Source organism: Physella acuta, unplaced genomic scaffold, assembly GCF_028476545.2.
Source record: "Physella acuta isolate Inbredline_101_S28 unplaced genomic scaffold, ASM2847654v3 ptg001276l, whole genome shotgun sequence".
Taxonomy (NCBI): domain Eukaryota; kingdom Metazoa; phylum Mollusca; class Gastropoda; family Physidae; genus Physella; species Physella acuta.
In genome coordinates, this window is record NW_026732791.1 from 21936 (window position 1) to 44464 (window position 22529).

Consider the following 22529-nt stretch of genomic DNA (forward strand, 5'->3'; position numbering starts at 1 on the left):
AGTACTTCTTCAGACCACACTTTATACAAGGACCAACCGAGCTAGGAATTTATTAATTTTTGTGAGACTGTCGTCCACCTTTAAAGCACACCTTGAAGTAAAAACGTGCTCAAAATAATGGCAATTAACCTAAGAGATAATCACGGGGGCTTATGGTTGTAAAGTACTGTTTGGTTGTAGCTGTCATTTTAATTATTATGCTAATTTGTAAGGTCAGTTTTGGGGCTGTAGCCGGTAGCAATAATACCGTATAAGTATAATGGTATATAACGTTATACGTTGTTAGTGGTACAGTATTTCATTAGCGCATTTATCATAATAATATCTGGCATATGTTGTCTCTTTCATGATCTTCTACATTACCCATATCACACCATTTGACACCTGTCATACCAATCTAAACCCATCCCAAACTACCTAAACACACATTTACCAAATGAATAGTTCCGGTTACCAACGCGCCCCCTCCCCCCTTCCCCTTCCCTCCCAGAATTTTTAAAATCAGTTTAGCTTTCAATCGCTATTAAACCGTAATCTATAAACCAAAAACTGCCAGTGGATGTTAGCCTTGCCTGGTATGGCTGTGTATGACCTCTGTGACAAATCATCGGGGGGGGGGGGGGGAGGAGGAGGGGGGTAGGGGGTGGGGGGATGGGGGGGGGGGGAGGGGGGTAGTGTCATACAATATGAATTTGTTTCTAAATCTCTTTAAAGTAGAAATCAATAGTGGATTTTTTTTTAAAGTCGCTTAACCCCAATTAAGGTTTCAAAGTTAAATTCGTAAAGCAGAAGCGTTTGGAAAAACACACCGCTGGTTGTGCCTACGACTTTAGAAAACAGTAGCTTCATTTTGTAATTCATGCGTTCTACCAAGCTCCTGTAAAATCTATACGTAACTTTTTACGTGTATGTTGTGTAAGTATAGATGTCCTTGGGTAAATGATTTTTTATGTACTCCCCAAACACCTGAAGGTCTTTACATCAAATCGTAACTACACCCCTCATCTCTGCATTTCTAAATTTAGCCACTTCCGGTTACCATTTTGTTTTTTTCCCCACCATCCGAGTACGTCACCACCGCTGTATGCGCTAGCAGGCAGAAAATTCTAGAGAAGGTGCGAAAGATATCAAACAGATAACATCGAACGTTCGTTTATTAGCGGGTCCGGGAATCTGATCGTTTTATAATGACTGGTCGAGTCGGGAAAGATCTTTGAAGAGGGGAGATAATTCGGGCGTAAACAGCGACCCGGCACAAGTTTGGGTCATTAGCTAAAGTATTAGTGACGAGTGGGGAGGAAGGGAAGGAGAGGGTTGGGGGTTTAAACCTTTAAGCTCATTTTCTGCTTTGCTTAATTTTCCGGAAGTTTTACGGTGTAGTACGGAAATTTACTTTTTTGTAATGTTTTTTTTTTTTTTTTTTTTTTTTTTTGCGTGTTGTTTTTCATGTTTGTAATTGTTTGAAAAGTACTACGGTAAGTCAAGAGCCTGTAGGTACTTCATTAAGTTAAATTAAATTACCGTTTACATTTTGTCTAATTCAATGACCTAAAGTGTTGATCGTTAAAGTACTTTTGAGAGGGAAAATAATATATCAGGATACCTAATTTAATTTAAAATATGTTAAACGCCTTTTAAAAATGTGATTGGATTCTTCTTTGAGACTTTAAAATTCACCCATGACTTCGAAATTTAGTTGAGATCGAGAAATTTAGGCTTAAAGACTCAAAAGAAAGACATTCTACTGAGATTTAGAAATTTAATGCGTCAATGTAAAAGAAAAAAAAACTATAAACCAAACAAGAAACTCAAGGTTGGACTTAGGATTATACCGTCATTGTATCTGTATAGAAATTTAGACTGAAAAATTCGACAGGAAGACATTAATGTAATTGAAGAAAACTGTAAATAATGCAAGAAACTCAAGGTTGGACTTATACCGTCATTGTGTATGTTTTATACAAGTGAATTGGTTCTCATGGCCACACCCCACCGCGTCTTAAGCTCTGGTAATGTGGTGATAAACATGATTGACTTGAATCTAAGACTAAGATGTACATCTTAAGCTCTAGTGGTGTGGTGATAAACATTGTTGACTTTAATCTTAGATGTATGTATGTCTTGGAATACAAATGAAATGAGTTGTTTTTGTTGTTTTCAAGTGTACACATTTTTTTAGTTCCTCTAAAATCTTCCTACACCATCCCCACCCCCATGATCTACAAACCCCTACCCCCCCCCCCCCCCCCCAACACATCCAAACGTTAGGTGTCAGATGTCATTTCGTTTCTTATGACAAAATACTAGTCACTAATACAAGTGAATATTGAAAATGACAACAAGAAACTACTTTGCTTTGTTTAGGCTTATGACAAGTCTACTATTATTTAGTAAGACCTTTTTGGATCACCTTTGTTATATAAACACATCTACATCTTCGTTTTTATAGACATCGCTTATTAATGAAAAAAAACAATTTTTTTTTTTAATTTGTGAATTTTTAAAAGCTAATCTAAATTACAATTTTATGAATTTCATGTCATTGTTATGTTTCGTTCTTGCATATCAATACACTACTTTAAAAAAAAAAAAATATAGCCTTTAATCCATCTTGTATCATTAAGTCAAAAATACGAGAACATTTTTTTCATGACGTATTCATTACCTTTGCCCCTCTCACCCCGGCTGGCCTTGCGTACGTCAAGGGAACTAACTCCCCGTGCTCACAGCGCTTGTCTGCCGCTGAATTCTGCGAGAAGGGGAGAAAACCCGGGGAGTAAACCTAACCAGAGTTATACTTTCCTTCTTTACGACACTGCTGGATTTCATTCTTTGGATTTATAACGTGTTCATGCCATACATATTTAAATTTTGCTGTTGAAAAATTGTAGCTAAGGAATAAAATAATCTGATATATTTTGTTTCATATTTATCTAGATTCTAGTAGATAATTACCTTGGAGGGAAAAGTTAATTGGTTTTTTTTCCAAACGGGTTTTTAAATAATATTTTTATTAGCGTCCGGTGTTGAATTAATGTAGATCTACATGCCATAAAATTTTGACACTTTGATAGTGGAACATCGAGGTGCGGCAGTTCATCTGCGGTATATTTATCGGTGCGATTGGCATAAACTACATTTTTAATTTTTAGTACTCTAACGCAGTGATTTTGATGAGATAATTTATGAGTCCTTTATTATTATAAATATATTATTTTCCTCCGTTTATACATCATAATTAATGAAATGCTGTTTTAAAAGAGATTTTTTTTTACATTTTTCTAGATAGTTTTACCGTTGTAAAAGGGTTAAAATGTCCTTCAATCGAATGCTGAATTGCATGTGATCTAAAGTGTTTCTATTTGGGAAATTATGAAGTTCTAATTATCTGTATTCAATTTGTTTAAATAGGAATATGTTAATGTGACATCTGGATATTTGGATACATAGTTTATGGTTTGTATCTTGTAGTTTCTCTATAAACTACAGCTTAAAGCTCGCTCTGAGGTAACGCTTACAAGGATGTGATTTGTTATAATGTATAAACTGTTTTCTTTCATGTTGGAAATGTGTTTTGTGTGAAGGTTTGCACTGCATTTTGTGCGATGTTTAAAATGTGTATTGTGTGAATGTTGGAAATGTGTTTCGGGTGAATGTGAAATGTGTTTTGTGTGAATGTTAAAAATGTGTTTCGTGTGAATGTTGGAAATGTGTTTTCTGTGAATGTTGGGTATGTGCTTTGTTTGATGATGTAAAATGTATTTTATGTGAAAAAGGTTGCGTGTAAATATTATAGGGCCGAGTGGTGTGCAAGTTTTAAATCGCATTTAACGCGACTAATAGCTTAGCAAATGCCAAGCTAGATCAATCCACCTTTCTCACTTAGAGTTAATTCTAAAAAAAAAATTTTCTTCTTTGAGTTGTGCTTTACATAAATAGATTGTTTTTCGACGATTAGCCTAAGGTCTACCCAGTATTTGTTACTATTCCTGTGCTGATAGTCATCCTATAAAGCTTACCTTGAGACAGTGGGACTTTTTGAACTCTACTTTACCATACATTATGATTAGATGATTTCAATCTTGATTTTAGCCTACATTAGGATTATGTCATTTAGCACTTGACTTTAGTGTACAAGATGGAGATATATCAGAATGAACTGACAGGACGCGACCATCACCTATTTACTAACATCCATCGAACATGTTCTTTCTATCATCGCTTGAAATCAAAGTTCTACGGCCCTTGACATTGGTCAATGTCTGTTTACGGCCCGGACACACAGGTCAATGTCTGTTTACGGCCCGGACACACAGGTCATTGTCTGTTTACGGCCCAGACACACAGGTCAATGTCTGTTTACGGCCCAGACCAAGGTCAATGTCTGTTTATGGTCCGGATACACAGGACAATGTCTGTTTACGGCCCGGACACACAGGTCATTGTCTGTTTACTGCCCAGACCAAGGTCAATGTCTGTTTACGAAACTACCGCTAGCTCGTCAGTTTTTTTTTCCTTCATGCTCGTCATTGTTTTAGTTTGTTTACTACAGCGACGACATGTGTTGTAAACCTCCGCCTATATCTAAGCCATAGAACCGTCACGTTGTGTAGACCACAAGCATCTTGCAGTGTAGACCACGACTATTATCTAAGCCATAGAACCGTCACGTTGTGTAGACCACAAGCATCTTGCAGTGTAGACCACGACTATTATCTAAGCCACAGAACCATCACGTTGTGTAGACCACTACCTTTATCTAAGTCATAGAACCATCACGTTGTGCAGACCACAACCATTATCTAAGCCATAGAACCGTCACGTTGTGTAGATCACAAGCATCTTGCAGTGTAGACCAAGACTATTATCTAAGCCATAGAACCATCACGTTGTGTAGACCACAACCATTATCTAAGCCATAGAACCGTCACGTTGTGTAGACCACTACAATTATCTAAGCCATAGAACCATCTTGCGGTGTAGACCACAACCATTATCTAAGCCATAGAACCATCTTGCGGTGTAGACCACAAGCATTATCTAAGCCATAGAACCGTCACGTGGTGTAGACCACAAGCATTACCTAAGTCATAGAACCATCTTGCGGTGTAGACCACAACCATTATCTAAGCCATAGAACCATCTTGCGGTGTAGACCACGACCACGACCACTATCTAATTGTATATAGCCACAGTGAGTCATAATCTGAACATTAAGTTTGCCTCAACCAACCCCCATTCCACCATCTTAGTCCTACCATCATTGTTTTTGTGAACTACTACCATTAACGTTACCTATATTATGGACCTATGGTTACGAATCTATCGATACCATTATATTTTAAAAATCATGGCACCATTATTATTGTGAGCTACCACCACCAACGTTACAAATATTATTTCACTATGGTTATGAATTTATCGATACCATTATTTTTTATAAAAAAATGGCACCATAATTATTGTGACCTACCACCATCAACGTTACCAATATAGCTGCACCATCGTTTCATCTAACCATCACCAATGCACCAGCGTACCACTCACACACCATGTTTGAGTCAGCTCTGAGCTAAACATTGTTGATAAGCTCCATACATTGTATACACCAATTACCAACACACTCATAACGAGTGTAAACTTTACCACCGAACGCCGTAGCGGCGTTTCCATGGTGATTAGTGTTTACTCTCGTGTTAGTCTTTCTTTGAGCTTACGCCTTTAGGCTTTTTTTTTTTTTGAGGTTTTTTTTTTAATAATTGAAAAGGACCGTATGTTGTATAGTAGAATCAAGTAAGATTCCGTCAAAAAGAGGCTAGGTTAAATATTTAAAATCTTTCTTCGGTGATTACAAACATAAAGTGGGGGGGGGGGGGGAGGGGGAAGTTGTCGTTTGGTGCAAACAAAAATCGAAGAGCGCGCGTTCAATGGTGGCTGGTGTTGGGGTTAGTTTAAAGCTGATGGTATAAACTTTGTTGTAGATGGCGTGTTACGTTTGTTTTCATGTTTTGTTTGTAATGTCGCTAAATGTATTTAACTGGTTTTATCGAAAGTGTGTACTTGGATGCCTGCAGTAAGTTTGACCCTCCGCCTCGCCACTGGCTCAATGAACGCTACGTTTGACCACCGGTCCGCCACTGCTCTGGTCACCCACACTCTGGGACCTCTCAGCCCGCCACTATCTTCTGACTTCATTAGCACTGCACACCTCTTGGACATCTTACTCTATGTTTCCCCCCGCCCTAGTAATCATTTAGCTTAAAAAATTACCTAGCCTAACATTAGCATTCGATCAATTAGAAATCTCCTTGCTGGCCCCTCCTCCGCTATGCAGCTGAAGCGAATTTGGCTTAACCATGGGTCCAGGCTATTCAAATCATGTTAGCGGTTTAAAAAAAAAAATCTATTTCCAACGTTGGAGTATGTCAAAAAAAAAAACAAACACCCAGCACCAAAAATTGTTTTCATCTCTCCCGGCTGTCTTCTGATACGACCCACGCTCTGCTGAAGTACTTTAAGATATCCGTCCCACCCAGGCCGGCAAATTAAAAATTACGAGATTGTATAAGTTTTAGGTTGTGGGATAAAACTGAAAGACACGGTTCTCACTGGGGCGGTACCCCATCCGAAGAGCCGTCTTAAAGAAACTGAATGTATGATGTACCCTGCATATATATGTCGCGTTTCTTTTCAAATATTATTTTTAATTCGTTATTTCTTTTTTTTTTGACAACACAGTATAATATTAAGTTATTTCTCTTTCTAGTTGTATCTTGTTAGGTTTCGAGTTAGACTTAGATTTTGGCTTAGGGATGAAGTAAGTATTATGGCTCGGAGTAGGGTAGGATACAGTGTTTGTTTAACTGACTATAGGGCTAGTAAGTAGGTCACCAACCAGTTCTACGGCTCAATAAAACCTGCATGAGCCATAGAACTGGTTGGTGACCCACTTACCAGCCCTATTCCCCGTCCAGGATTACGGAACTTGTTAAATTTTTAAGTATTTTCCTTTAACTTCCCATTTCATCACTTTCAGTTGTTTCTAGATCAGGTAAAAAAAATATGTTAACAACAAAAAATGGCATCCAACCAACAATTAGTTTCTATTTCTATCCGAAATTCCGATTCACATTCCGATAATATAGGTTTAAACAAGGTACCCCCTACCTCAAATACACACACGCGCGCAGAATTCCAAACCAACTTTTATTGTATAGGAAGAAATTTTTTGTGTTTCTTGTAAAACCAGTTGGCGCAGTGGTAGCTTGTAGTAGCGGTAATCCTGTTACATTCTGTATGTCTTCAGACAAGGTGTTCTGTCGACAAACGACTGCGTTTTCTTGTGGGGAACAAGGTGTTGTGTGAACTCGACACGTTGATTGTGAGAAGTCGGTAATACGTGCTTGTTGTGTGTGGGTGGGGGTGGGGGGGGGGGGGGTCGGTGTAGAGCTGGGATGTGGTTGGGGGGGGGTCGGTGCAGTTCTATGATGGGGGTCTATGCACAGGTTTGGTGGGTTTCCTTGTAGAGATGTTGTGTGTGGTTCTTTGTAGAGGTGATGTGGGGTTCTTTGTAAAGATGTGGTGGGGTTTGTTCTAGTGGTAATGTGGGGTTCGTTTTAGAGGTGGGATGGGGTTTTTTGGAGTGAGTATATGGGGTTCGTTGTAGAGACGGGATGGGGTTTAATGTAGTGGTGATGCGCAGTTCTTTGTAAAGATGGGGTGGTGGAGTTTGTTGTAGAGATGGGGTGGGGTTTGATGTACGTGTGGGGTTGATGTATACTGTAGTGGTTTCGTGAGGGTGGTTTGTGTAGAAGTGGTGAGTGTCGGTGTACAATCGGGGTGAGGTTCGTTTTAGACATAAAAGAGGAGATCTTCGAGTTACCACTGCCCAGTTAGGGCTGTACCGGAAAAGTGGGTTTCTAAAGAGTCTTTCTTATACGGCAATAATATAATGAAATTTACATTTTGCTAGAATAGGCAAAAAAAAGTTGAAATTATTCGTCCCACTCTAGTAGTTAATTGAGATAACCAATTAATAGATCACTGTTGTTTCAAAATCTAGCTCGATAAATTATAATCTACGTGAAAAACTAGTTATAGTGAAAACATTCAATTCTATGCGAACAAATATAATTCACAAAGAAAAATTGTTTAAATAGAGGACTGAACAAGAGCCGGCTAAAGCTGCACTAATTGTGGACGTAGGCTGGGACTATTCTCAAGATTGGTGTCAGTTGACAGAAGCCTCGCTTGTCACAAATCTTGTCACAAAACATGTCACACATCTCACCTAACTGGCTGAGGGTGACCGGACGGGTTTTCCCGCACCCCCCCCTCCCCCACGTACACTCAACAGTTCAGCTGTCTTGGGCGTCGGTCTGGATCGTGGGGGAGGGGATGGCTTAGTGCTGTTGTGTTAATTAATTGTGCTCTGGTATGAGATGACATTAATTTCTTCTAATCAGTGGGGCGGGAAATTAAGTTCAGCCATTTTGTTGTTTTATAAACATAATAATACGAGGTGGTCGGCTGGATGGAGGGTCTGTAAGTATATAGCGGAGCACGACCACCGCCGTCTCAACCCAGGATGAAACAGAAAAATTATATAATTTATTTAGAAAATATAAAGTCTTTAACCCAGAGGCGTAGCGATGGGGGGGGGGGGGGGGGGGGGCAGGGGGGACATATGTCCCCGGGCGCCGACCTTAGGGGGCGCCAAAATGGGTTGGAAAAAGTAATCGAAAGTTTGAGGGGAGTGGAAATCAAAAGTTTGTCCCCGGGTGCCTCTGCTTTAACCACCAGTGACTGCCCCTCCTCGGAAAGTTACCCCCCCCCCCCCCACCACCACGGAGAAAAATGTCTAAAAGAAAATTCTGCGCATTTCTGAAACGGATTAGAAAACAGGTCTATCACTTTCGTACTCGATATTTAAAGCTGTTACCTGAATAAAAATATCTAAACATTGACTTTCGTTGTGATAAGTAATATATAGAAATTAATTTAAATTGATTTTCTAATTCATAAATCCAGGTTTTTAATAAGTCATAACTTCCTACCAAAAGCCTTATTTCACATGCCGTATTTTACTTTTCCGTGTAATTTTAACCTGTCATTCAACCAGAACAACAATTCTAAACGGAACCTCATCATTTGTATAAAAACGCTTTGAGCCAAAAAAGCGTGTTCATTTTTTTTTAAAGGAGGGTTGGGGGGAGGGGGGGGGGGGGGGTTAGGGTTAGTGTGGCTGTGGCTGAAAAGGTCTAGTGATAAATTGTGGTTTGTAGTAATGTCCCCTGAGCGGTAATTTATGTAGCAGCAACAAAAAAAGAAAACCGAACCATGAATGCGCACCAAATATTTGCGCACCGTGTTGGCTTCTGTGCTGTTTAACCCCTTGAACGCTGTCACACTCTCGGCCATGCTGAATGCACCCCCGGTGCTGTATTGTCTGGTGCGAATGTTTGCACACCCTACTCGCATTGTACCATCGCCCTACACCCTCGGTTCTCCTTTTTCATCCCTCAATGCGCACAGAAGCCAAATTGTGGTGTTTGGTCGCCAATTAAAACTAAAATGAAATATCAGCTGTATGCTGTAGACCTACGCTCCACTAAGCGAATAAAGTTTGTTTTCTTTTGTCAAACATTTTATTATTAAATTTTGATTGTGAATGTCTGAGCTATGCCTGTAAGTGCCAGTAAATATTCAAACAGGTTTATTGTTCCAACATACTGACATTGTGTTTAAATAACCATACGTAGGGGAATAGTTATTTTAAAATCTTGTTCTCTCCCTTTTCTCTATTCGTTATATTAACTCACTTTATATATGTCACCGGCAATGTGTTAAAACCTGCATTGTAAAGAATAGGCTACCTAGGCAATGTATAGCAGTAAAAGTATGAAATAAATAATATTTCTATTATATTTCCTACATTTCTATATAATACAAATTTACAAACAGGCAGAGTGTAGAGTACTCTTCCTCGTCAGCACATTTCGCTTTGTTAGGTTTAGGTTAAGAGTTATGTGTAGAATTACGGTTAGATTTAGGGTATATATATATATATATATATATATATATATATATATATATATATATATATATATATATATATATATATATAGAGAGAGAGAGAGAGAGAGAGAGAGAGAGAGAGAGATGTAGATGTAAATGTACATTGAGATGCAGGTGTAGATTTAAATGCAGATATGGATGTAGATTAGATGTACATGGAGCTACAGATGTAGATGCAGATGTTGATGTAGATGAGATGTAGATGTAGATGTAGATAAGATGTAGATAAGATGTAGATAAGATGTTGATGTAGATGAGATGTAGATGTAGATGTAGATGTAGATGTAGATGCAGATGCAGATGCAGATGCAGATGCAGAATCAGATGTAGATGTAGATGTCGATGTCGATGCAAATGTAGATATATATCCCTTTATACAATGGCAAGCTCATAACAACACCAACGCTAATATTTTTCACACACCCAAACAGTTTAATCATCCCATTTGAAAAGTTCTACTCATCTAAAACCATCCTAGCCCACTCGAGATTGACACAAGTGTTACACCACAGGACAATGGTCCCCGGTTATGTGTTTGATGCTGGTTGGTTTCGTACTTCCACTGGCTGGAGGGCTCTCTGTCTCCTTCACAAGTGATCTCAAATCATGAGCAAGTAGGGGGTCTACGTGATCAAAAGTCAATGCACTTACATGTTACTTTTGTGTAAAGGTTGAGGATTAGTTTAACTTGAAACGAATTAGTGGAGGTTTTAAATTATCTAGGTTGACTTCATTGGGTTAGCTTCTTGTTTTCTGTAGATAATAATAGATTATCTAAAAGATAATAATAGAGAAAATAAGGAGTGTCTGGTCAAGTGGTAGAGGGCTAAGTCTCTAACCTGAAAATCTTGAGTTCGGTAAGGCGTTATAAGGTTAACAATATATTACATTAACATGTTGAGATCAAAGAAACAGGTGAGCCGCAGGCAGAACTTCATAAGAAAATTAAAAAATAAAATTTAAAAAAACTCATAATGGTGTGAAATATAAAAATGGAATAGCAGTGAAGGAGAATATCTAACAAACGATTTTAAAAAACAAACTTGTTTTCAGGGATGTTACTATTTTTTAATATTAAAATACCCGTAAGATAAACACATTTTTGATGGCTAATACAGCTATATAATAGTTAATATTAAACTATGTATTACCATCAGGCGTCATACTCATCATCTGCTCCACATTTTGGCAAATTTATAACATAATGATCTGGCCAGATACTGACGTAGTGCATGATCTATAAATAAACCAAATACGAACCCCGGCGTCTCAAGTGTACAGCCAAAAAAATATCACCCACTTCAAAGGGGGAAAATATGATCCAAAAGTTTTCTCATTTAAAACATCATTAATTACGCTCCCCTGGCTTGTTCTTCTGGAAGGTTCCATCGATCGTCCAGGTGTAAATAATTCCACAGGTCTGTACCAAGTTAACTCGTCCTAAAGAGATTAGCTCAATGCGGCTGTTAACGCTAATACACTGCTCACGGCACTTCATCTTCGGTACTTACGTATTTTTAGTTTACAGTTAGTTGGTTCTTGTATTTATGAACTTAGTTGTTATTTCATGAACTTAAATAAACGTTACGTTATGAATAAATGTATGAACATAAGTAAATCTGTATGTGTGACAAATATATAAATATATATATATATATATATATATATATATATATATATATATATATATATATATATATATATATATATATATATATATGTGTGTGTGTGTGTGTGTGTGTGTGTGTGTGTGTGTATAATGATTTGAAACATGTATAATATACGTGATTTGTAGGTGATAGAGTATGTAGATATGTATGTATTAATAACCTTCATAAATCTCGCAGCATCGTCTCATTCAGTTATCCGTAGTTATAAAGTAAAGTTCCTTTCAAACCTTACGGTCTACGGCAAGTGAAGTAGAGTTCACTTGTTTCAGTGACCTCGGCATATGAAGAGATAGTGTGGTCAGCACTATGCCCAGCCGCTTTTACTTTCCCTAACGTAAGGTAGGTACCCATCAGAGCTGGGTAGACTTAGGGACGTTCTACTGACTTGAACCCGGATTCGAACTCGAGACTTACGAGCTAGCAGTCCAGCTCTCTAACGCTAGGACACTCCGTCCCCTTATCCGTAGTTCTACCTACTAACAAACCAATGCAACACGATCTTTATCTTAACTCATGTACTTAACCAAATCCCAAGCTTAATTATATCCTTGAAACCTGACGTCTGACGTATCAAGTTAACACACCCATCCTCGCCAACTTTGTTGCTTTTACCTCCTTATAAACACACAATTTTTATTTACACCATTTACTACAACACAGCCCTCAAGTTAATAACAGGATTTACCATCAATCTAATTATCAACATAATAAAGAATTTTTCTTTTGATACGTAATTTAACCTACACCCAAATTTCTCAACTTCGTTAAAACCGTGTGTCAAATTATTTTAACAAAAAACAGTAGGATGCGCCATTATATTATACTATACCTTACCCTTTTATCCGTAACATTAAGAGAATAACCGTCTTTTGATTAAGCTTTAAGTATCATCAGAGACCAGTGTCTCTGTTTTTAATCTTGCGGTGTCAAGTGTCGGTATTGATGTCTGAAAAAAAGAAAGATCTGAAAATTTCCTTTTAGTGTAGTGTTACTCTCACAAAGTCTCCATCTTGAGGCTTCACGCTAAAAGGTTGATATCAAGTTCTGTGATAATGATAGTGTGAAGAGCATTCTTCTGGAGTTTTTTTTTAGTTTCATTTATTTTTTCTGTGTGAAAATGTAGCGGTGTTTGTGAGACTTAAAGTTGAATTGTATCTATGAGAAAAGGTAGTCGTCGTTGTAAAAAAAAAAACTTCCCTGACGGTTCATAGGGAAGGAACCTGGAGAAGGACAGTAGAAGATGAGGCAAGGGCCGACGGGATTACATGGACGCAAGTAAAGAGAGCCGCTCAAAAACCGAGTCCAATGGTGGGGAGTGGTTGTAGTCCTTTGCTACTCGGGGGGGGGGTCACAAAAGAATAAGTGAAAAAGTCAAAGTCGTATGGCAGGTGAAGTAGAGTTCTGTTGTTTTTTGAGAACTCGGCATATGAATGTAGAGTTTCGTCAATGCCATGTACAGTCGTCTTTATTTGACCATAAGTGAGTCAGATACCCATCAGAGCTGGGTGTACCCTTCTACCCGAGATCCGAACTCGAGACTCTCGAACTATCACAAGCAGGATCACACGTTAATAAAGTTCGACTGTTTTCCACCCAACGGACCTAATTCTGTTGTTGGTCAGCTGGTCATTGTCCACTTGTAGCAGTTGTCCTGATGTTTTTGGTTCTACTGTTGATGTTGCTGTGGTCAACTGGTCATTGTCCTCTTGTAGATGGCAGTTGTTCTGATGTTTTTGGTCCTAGTGTTGGCGGTGCCATGGTCAGGTGGTCATTATCCTCTTGTAGATGGTAGTTGTCCTGATGGTTTTGGTCCTACTGTTGATGGTGCTATGGTCAATTGGTCATTGCTCTAACATTAACTGTAATTTGGCTAAAATGTCTTGGTCCTAGTGTTGATGGTGCTATGGTCAACTGCCAATTAATATTGATAGTAATTTGGCTAAAATGTCTTGGTCCTAGTGTTGATGGTGCTATGGTCAGCTGGCTGTTTCTCTAACATCATTGGCTATATTATCTTAGTTCTATTGTTGAGAAGTGCAATGGTTCATGGGAATTGCCTCTGCTAACACTAACATTCTTTCCATTCTCTTGTTGCTTCTTACATCGTAGACGAGAGTTTTGTATTGCCATTGCTGTGCAGTTCTAAACCGTTGTTTAGATGTATAGCATTAGCGTATCCATGCTAATTGAATTTTAATGTGCAGGGGCGGGGAGGGGAGACGTATTCTGGGAGGATCACAGTTGGGGCCAGTCAGCTACAGATTCCACCTAATCTGTCTTTCAGGGGGAGGGGGGGGGGGCTGGTTTAAAAACGTAGCCGATTATAGTATTTAAAACATACTCGATATCTGCCCTCTTAAATAATCTCAAGCTAATCTATTGTTAAAGGTCCTTAGTTTTTTAGACCTTGTTTGTGTGATGAATGTGGAGATTTGACTGGATTTTTTTTTAATGTTGGAAAGCGCATTCCTGACACCCGTTTACTATACTGAATATTTCATAAGTATATTTTAGATTAGATCTCTATTATATGTGAATATACTGAGTACTAAATATTTAAATCTAAATATGTTGAGATCTATATAAATCTACATTTTAATTCGAAACATCTTTTTTTAGTTCCGTTTTGTTTTTAATTTAGTAGTTTGAATGTACACCGATTTTACCATTTTTATTCGGGGAACAATAGGGACGTATAGGGGCCTACATTGTGCAGATAGTCCAATAGAATTGTAGACTGAGCCGCTGCCTACTACCAACACGCCTATCTTTAACAAGCTGACATAATATTCTGTGGTGTGTTACTGAACGATAAGTCGTTTAATTGCTTCTACATTTAGAGGTATAAATAGAACCATTCAGCATTGAGTGCTTCTAAGTAAGTTTTTTTGATAACGGTTCTCAAAATTTTGGTACAGATGTGATACATTTGGCAGCGTTAAATTTGAAAGTGAGTTGAATATTTTCTATTATAAGTTTCGAATTATTATTTTAATTTTTTTTTTTTAATCAGTGGTTGTTTTTTTTTTAATGTTGCTTGAAAGTTATTTTAGTTCTTCATTTCTTTAATTTTGTATTTTTTTTTTTTTTTTTTTTGAAAGTTTGTGAAATATTCTTATTTCGTCATCGGGTTGGTTAAGTGGGGAGGGCTGGAAAGCCTGTATAACGGAAACAGGGAAGACTTGACTGTAGACATCTGGAGTAGGTCTGAGTGTGTACTCATGCATGGTGTCGTCCACTTGCATGGTACAAAAGTGGCCAGGACAAAGTACACGTGACCCGTCGCATTCAATTTATAACTTGCCCGTTTGTGTTAGTGAGTTATTAACCCTCCCACTGTATCGGAAGTAGATTTTGGCTTTAAAATTTTGCTGGCGTAAATTGTTTTCATTCAATATTTGTGTGTGGAATACGCTACGTGTTAAGTGGTATGAAAGTTGAATCTTTAAGATTGCTGATTGTCTAGATCCACCATGAGACTACGGTGCAGCAATACGATGCTTGTGATTGGACTTGTCTTAGGAATCGGTAAGGATTTGTTCCGGAAACTGTAATTTTAAAAAATTGTGCTCTGCAACTTCAGGTTTTATATTGTCTTGGTATTTTTTTATGTTTTAGCAATGAATAATATATCAAATATATTGTTGTTACGGCAACAAAAAAACACAAACAAAAACTACAAGCTGTGTTTTACATAAAAAGGGATGAAAAGATATAGCAAAAAATTACGCTTAACCCAAATATATTTCTTTGTTTTGATTAACTCCTTTTATTTTAAAAAAATATAACAAATTTATTTAATATAAATAATTATATAAATATAAAAAAACAGAGTGAAGTTTTAATCCTAAATGAGTAGCAATCAATAAACAAGTGATGAGCTAATCCCATGTCGTACATTCATGTGCAGATGTTGAAAAGGCCACTTAAAAAAACAACAAGTTTTCGTTTGTAAATAGTTGAACAAAGTCTTGGATTATCCGAGGATTAAAACTGTGTTAGCGTGCGATCAAATATCTTCAAAGAAAATAAAACTTTATTTTAAATCAATACTCTACTTTCTTTTGATGTTTCTAACTTTCAAATTTTTTTTGTCTGAAAACTGCGAGATATTTATAAGCCTACAGTAACATAACCTTGCCTTAACGATAACGTTTATCATAGGGTTAGTGCTTGCCTTTAACTTAGTCTAAAACGTGACGGTGATAGCAACCGAAAAAAATGCATACCTTGTGTGCGTATTTTTAAAAAGCCCTAACATGGTACGCAAGGTCACAGGAGGCATAAAATTTCTAAACGCGCCTCCCGCTCGGTTTTAATCATGAAAGAAAGCACTGACAATACACGTATAACTATGCTGGCGTTTTAATCACTTCACTACAAACTTTCTATGCCAGCGTTTTAACCTCCTCATTACAAACGTGCCATTCCGGCATTAAAATCTCACTACAAACTTTCCATTCCAGCATTAAAATCTCACTACAAACTTTCCATTCCGGCATTAAAATCTCACTACATACTTTCCATTCCGGCATTAAAATCTCCATACAAACTTTCCATTCCGGCATTAAAATCTCACTGCAAACTTTCCATTCCGGCATTAAAATCTCACTGCAAAATTTCCATTCCGGCATTAAAATCTCCCTACAAACTTTCCATTCCGGCATTAAAATCTCACTACATACTTTCCATTCCGGCATTAAAATCTCACTGCAAACTTTCCATTCCGGCATTAAAATCTCACTGCAAAATTTCCATTCCGGCATTAAAATCTCCCTACAAACTTTCCATTCCGGCATTAAAATCTCACTACAAACTTTCCATTCCGGCATTAAAATCTCACTACATACTTTCCATTCCGGCATTAAAATCTCCATACAAACTTTCCATTCCGGCATTAAAATCTCACTGCAAACTTTCCATTCCGGCATTAAAATCTCACTGCAAAATTTCCATTCCGGCATTAAAATCTCCCTACAAACTTTCCATTCCGGCATTAAAATCTCACTACAAACTTTCCATTCCGGCATTAAAATCTCCTCACTACAAACTTTCCATTCCGGCATTAAAATCTCCTCACTACAAACTTTCCATTCCGGCATTAAAATCTCCTCACTACAAACTTTCCATTCCGGCATTAAAATCTCACTACAAACTTTCCATTCCGGCATTAAAATCTCACTACAAACTTTCCATTACGGCATTAAAATCTCACTACAAACTTCCCATTCCGGCATTAAAATCTCACTACAAACTTTTACATTCCGGCATTAAAATCTCACTACAAACTTTCAATTCCGGCATTAAAATTCCTCACAAACTTTCCATTCCGGCATTAAAATCTCACTACAAACTTTTCATTCCGGCATTAAAATCTCACTACAAACTTTCCATACCGGCATTAAAATCTCCTCAAACTTTCCATTCCGGCATTAAAATCTCACTACAAACTTTCCATTCCGGCATTAAAATCTCACTACAAACTTTCCATTCCGGCATTAAAATCTCACTGCAAACTTCCCATTCCGGCATTAAAATCTCACTACAAACTTTTACATTCCGGCATTAAAATCTCACTACAAACTTTCCATTCCGGCATTAAAATTCCTCACAAACTTTCCATTCCGGCATTAAAATCTCACTACAAACTTTCCATTCCGGCATTAAAATCTCCTCACTACAAAGTTTCCATTCCGACATTAAAATCTCCTCAATACAAGAGTTCCATACCGACGTTTTAACCCTGTCACTACAACCTTCCCATACCGACGTTTTAACCCTGTCACTACAACCTTCCCATACCGACGTTTTAACCCTGTCACTACAACCTTCCCATACCGACGTTTTAACCCTGTCACTACAACCTTCCCATACCGACGTTTTAACCCTGTCACTACAACCTTCCCATACCGACGTTTTAACCCTGTCACTACAAAAGTTCCATCTTCCGTCCCCAGCTATCCTGCAAGACTCTGCCAATGGCATCAACAACGACCTGCCCAGCCCACCCGACGGCTGCTGTGCCTGTGGCCACGCCATGTACACGCTGGAGTTTCAAGGCCTGTGGTCCAGGAACACGCATCCTAAGGGATTTCCAGACGAAAAAAGTGAGTCGGTTTCTATTTTTTTTTATCTGGAATGTTCTTCTTCTTCGAAAATTGTATCATTATTATTGCCTGTCAACATGTTATCAGAGTTTCTTCCAGGCATCTCTTCTGGGGATGCAATTTATATAGTAAACATACACTTTTACTAATGTCCGCCCCCACCCCCCGAAAAACGTCGACCCCCCCCCCCCCCCCCGAAAATATCAAGTGCCCCCCGCAGTAAAAAGTCTGGAAGAAACACTGCATGTTATACGCCATATATGCCCAGTTGACTGCAACTTCCGACTGCTTTTCTACCTGTGTGTGGTTGCATAGCTTTAGTTCAACCAAGAACAATCTACAAGTCAGCAGTTGTATTGTTTTGGAATTTGCTGTCTTTGAAACAGGTTCAGTGTTTCTTCCAGACTGTTGTCTCCGGGTAGGGGGGGGGGGGGGCACTTGAAATTTTCGGGTAGGCGGACTAAAATTCCCGGAGGGGGGCTTCGTCCCCGTCGTCCCCCTCCCCCCTCTCCCCGAAAAGATTCCTGGAAGAAACTCTAAACAGGTAGATATCCCCAAATAAAACCAACGCTTCCAGATCAAGAAGAAAAGTTCACAGACACTTTTCTACTTGTAATCATCTACAACAAAATCACCGTTTCTTTTTTATATAAATTACATACATTTTCGTTGACATTTTTTTCTCACAGATTCCTACCAACTCCACTGGTCCAATCTAGTGGGCGCCACCCACGGGACTGACTACAGGATCTGGGACTATGGTCAGTACGCCAGCCGGGGGGTCAAGGAAGTCTGTGAATATGGCTCATCCGGCTCTCTGGAGAATGAAATGCGAGATAACGTGAGTACTTAGAATATTATGTCTCTACTTGACTCTCATCTTCACGTTAGCTACTAGAACATTATGTTTCTCTTTTACCTACTTCTTCCTCAACCTATATGTCATCAACTTTTTGAAAGAAAATATGTTGACCATGTTTAAACCAATTAATTTAAACTTCGTAACTTCAAAAAATCTACAATTGGGACGAAAGTTTCTTTATTTTGTTTTATAATGTGGTCATTGAATTCTCCGAGCCGTAATGAGATGACGTGGACTAGAGAAGATTATCTCCCTCGTCAAATATCTAATTTGTTTTCATATCGCATTTAAACTGTGTTGGTTCTTTAGTCTATGGTCTCATGGTCTCATGGTAGAGCTTACTGCTGCTAACCTGAAAGTCTCGGGTTTGGATCCCGGGCTCGAGTCTGTAGGACGTCCCTGAGTCCACCCAGCTCTGATGGGTACCTGGCTAACATTAAGGAAACAAAAGCGACTGGATATAGTGCTGACGACACGAGCCCCTATTATGCCGAGGTCATTAAACAGATGAACTCTACTTCATCTGCCTCATGTTTCTTAGTTCCGAACGCGAAGAAATGATGATTCTATTGTCTGTATGGAACATCTCGTAACACGTTGACTGTTACTGTTTCACCATAGAAGGCCATACTATTTGGATTTGGTTGAATATTAATCTGAGGACTAGGCTGTAGGTAAATTGGTCATTAACTTATTATAGAAAGGGTAATATTTAGAATTCGGTTTCGATATTTATATTTCTGGTTAAATTGCAACAATTTAAGTGTATTTCTAATAAAGGCATCTATGTATGTCAAAGCGTGTGTGTAATGTATATAATGTCCTGGCCTGTAAAAACGGCTTCCTATGCATACCACGTACTATGTGGGTCTTGTTTAGTCGTCTCATAATTTAGGTGTAAGACAAGCCTCTTGTAGGCTCATCAGATAAGTCAACACCGTAGCTGTGTGTCTAAACGCGCGTGTTTAAACGCCGGTGAGCTTTGTGATGTGACGGCCTGATACAAAATCTACAGGCTTACTATGGTGGGATGGGGGTGGGGGGATTAGATGGAGAAGTAGAGATAATTTTAATGAACCCAAATAGCGATATTAGCCGGATGTCGATTGGGCGAAAGAAAAATGGAGGTTTTTGGTAACAGGAGAGTAGATGAAAGGCCGAGTTTGATTGGTCGGTTATGACAAGGAAGGATAGAGTGAGAGTATGAAACATGAACGTGTTTTAGACGTTAGTGGTAGATGAATGGGGATATGAACATGGTGAAGCGTGGGCGTCGTGTTTCAGGGTGCTAAATGTAAAAATGATTTGAACATTACATAGAAAATTAGAAAATTATGTACACTATATTTAGGAAAACTAAGTTCATAATGTTTTTTCTTAGTTGTGTCTTAAACATCATGTCCCTTAACTAAAATTTTCGGTGTCTATTTAAGTCTTTAACTTCGTAACCCCACTTTTTCCTTGATTTTTTTACACCGAATTTTAGAAAATCACAACAAATTCAACCAAATGGATTTTTTTTACTAATTCATTTTAAACTTTTTTTTTTAAAAAGGGTGCTTTTTAAATTTTTTGACTCATTTCTACGTCAATTTAGTGCGGAGCTATTGTTAAAAAATTAAACGATGCGAATTTAATGCGGGGCTAACTAGGTCGCTTGACTTGGCAGACTGGAGAAATATTTTTTTTTAATAAATAGACCTTAGACTCCAGACTTTAACCAACAAGACAAGCGAGATGAATGTTAGCATCGTGTAAACTATTTTTAAAAAAGTAAATCATTACCTGGGGCTATGGATAATTTCTGCAGTTTTCTGGATGAGTATAAGCTAATCAGGTTTCACAAATGATTTTTTAATGACACTGTATTAAGCCCCTTGCCAATACATCACTTCTGGTAACTCTCCCTCTCTGCATAGGCAGTTTAGGCATATATATATATATATATATATATATATATATATATATATATATATATATATATATATATATATATATATATATATGAGTGTGTGTGTGTGTGTGTATGTAGGCTATAAATCGACTGTATATATTTCATATATAATGTCTGTATATAAATATAAATATATATATATATATATATATATATATATATATATATATATATGAGTGTGTGTGTGTATGTGTGTATGTAGGCTGTAAATCGACTGTATATATTCCATATATAATGTCTGTATATAAATAAATAAATAAATAAATAAATATATATATATATATATATATATATATATATATATATATATATATATATATATGAGTGTGTGTGTGTGTATGTAGGCTATAAATCGACTGTATATATTCCATATATAATGTCTGTATATAAATAAATATATATATATATATATATATATATATATATATATATATGAGTGTGTGTGTGTATGTGTGTATGTAGGCTATAAATCGACTGTATATATTCCATATATAATGTCTGTATATAAATAAATAAATAAATAAATATATATATATATATATATGAGTGTGTGTGTGTGTGTGTATGTAGGCTATAAATCGACTGTATATATTCCATATATAATGTCTGTATATAAATATATATATATATATATATATATATATATATATATATATATATATATATATATATATATATATATATATATATGAGTGTGTGTGTGTGTGTATGTGTGTATGTAGGCTATAAATCGACTGTATATATTCCATATATAATGTCTGTATATAAATAAATAAATATATATATATATATATATATATATATATATATATATATATATATATATATATATATATATATATATATATATATATATATATATATATGTGTGTGTGTGTGTTTGTATGAATAAATGTATACGCTTAAAATACTGATCTCTACTGCTCTCACAAATACAGCTGATTGTGTGGGTGTATATCTTTATCCGGCTTCTAGATTAGAAGACTGAACGACAACTTGCTTTAAGTTGTCCAAGATATCCATTAATGGTGTTCCCCCCGACGCTACCACTGTGTGACGCAAAAACGGTCTGACGCTAACATTGTCTGACTCTTCACATGGCCCTGACCGTAACCCGCCCTAACGATAACCTACCTGGGACTATCCTGGGCCACGCCACTCCTCCAGTGTAAACCGTTTGATCTTGCGGTACCACCTCAATGTCAGCATGACACGGTCTAAACCCCAGGTGTTTCATTAAGGGACCATGTCAGCAGATGTCACTCTAGACCCCCTCCCCCCACCCTCGCATGACATCTCAGTTCAAGCGTAGGTCTAAAGTCTAAATGAATATCTATATCCTATTCTCCCTGCTGCTAATGAAACGCTTAGATTATCCATCTAAATTGTCTACCTCAGTAGTCTCCCCTTGAATCCAATCTTTGTCTCTATTTCCTCATTAAATTACTTCCCCTTAGTAAGACTGTTTCTGTACCGGTATGTTTATTGACTATAGGCTAATATTATGAGGCGTTCTCTTAAACAATTGTGTTGAACCTTTTCTTTTCAATAATATTTTTTTTTACTTTTTCTTTCACGTCTGCTGTGATTCCTAAAGTACCGAGAACATTCCGTGCTGACAGCTGTTTTACGAGCCGCCCCTCCCCTCGTCACCCCCACCCCCTCATGGCTTAGTGTACGCTCTGACAGGAGGATCAAAGCCCTAAGCGCCATGTCGTAAAATATCCTCCACCCCCTGTTCTTTCCAGAAAAAAAAAGTTGTTTAGTGCAAGCTTGCAGGGAGATGGTGTCAGACAAGTGGCACCCCACACACCCCACACACATCAACTCGGTAAAATGTGAGTTTGTGTGTGGGGGAA

The 22529-nt window shown here is 37.6% G+C and overlaps 1 protein-coding gene across 5 annotated transcripts in view; it reads left to right on the forward strand.

Moving 5' to 3' along the window:
- Positions 1-22529, forward strand: part of LOC131957890 (spondin-1) — a 60898-nt gene that overhangs the window by 11035 nt on the left and 27334 nt on the right. For 4 of the 5 annotated variants that reach the window (XM_059322713.1, XM_059322717.1, XM_059322715.1 and 1 more), the window contains exons 4-5: positions 17705-17854; positions 18544-18695. In XM_059322713.1, coding sequence (XP_059178696.1) covers positions 17705-17854; positions 18544-18695 — 302 coding nt within the window. Of the gene's footprint in view, positions 1-15054; positions 15276-17704; positions 17855-18543; positions 18696-22529 lie in introns of those variants that run through there. The other variant, XM_059322718.1, reaches the window with a different exon arrangement.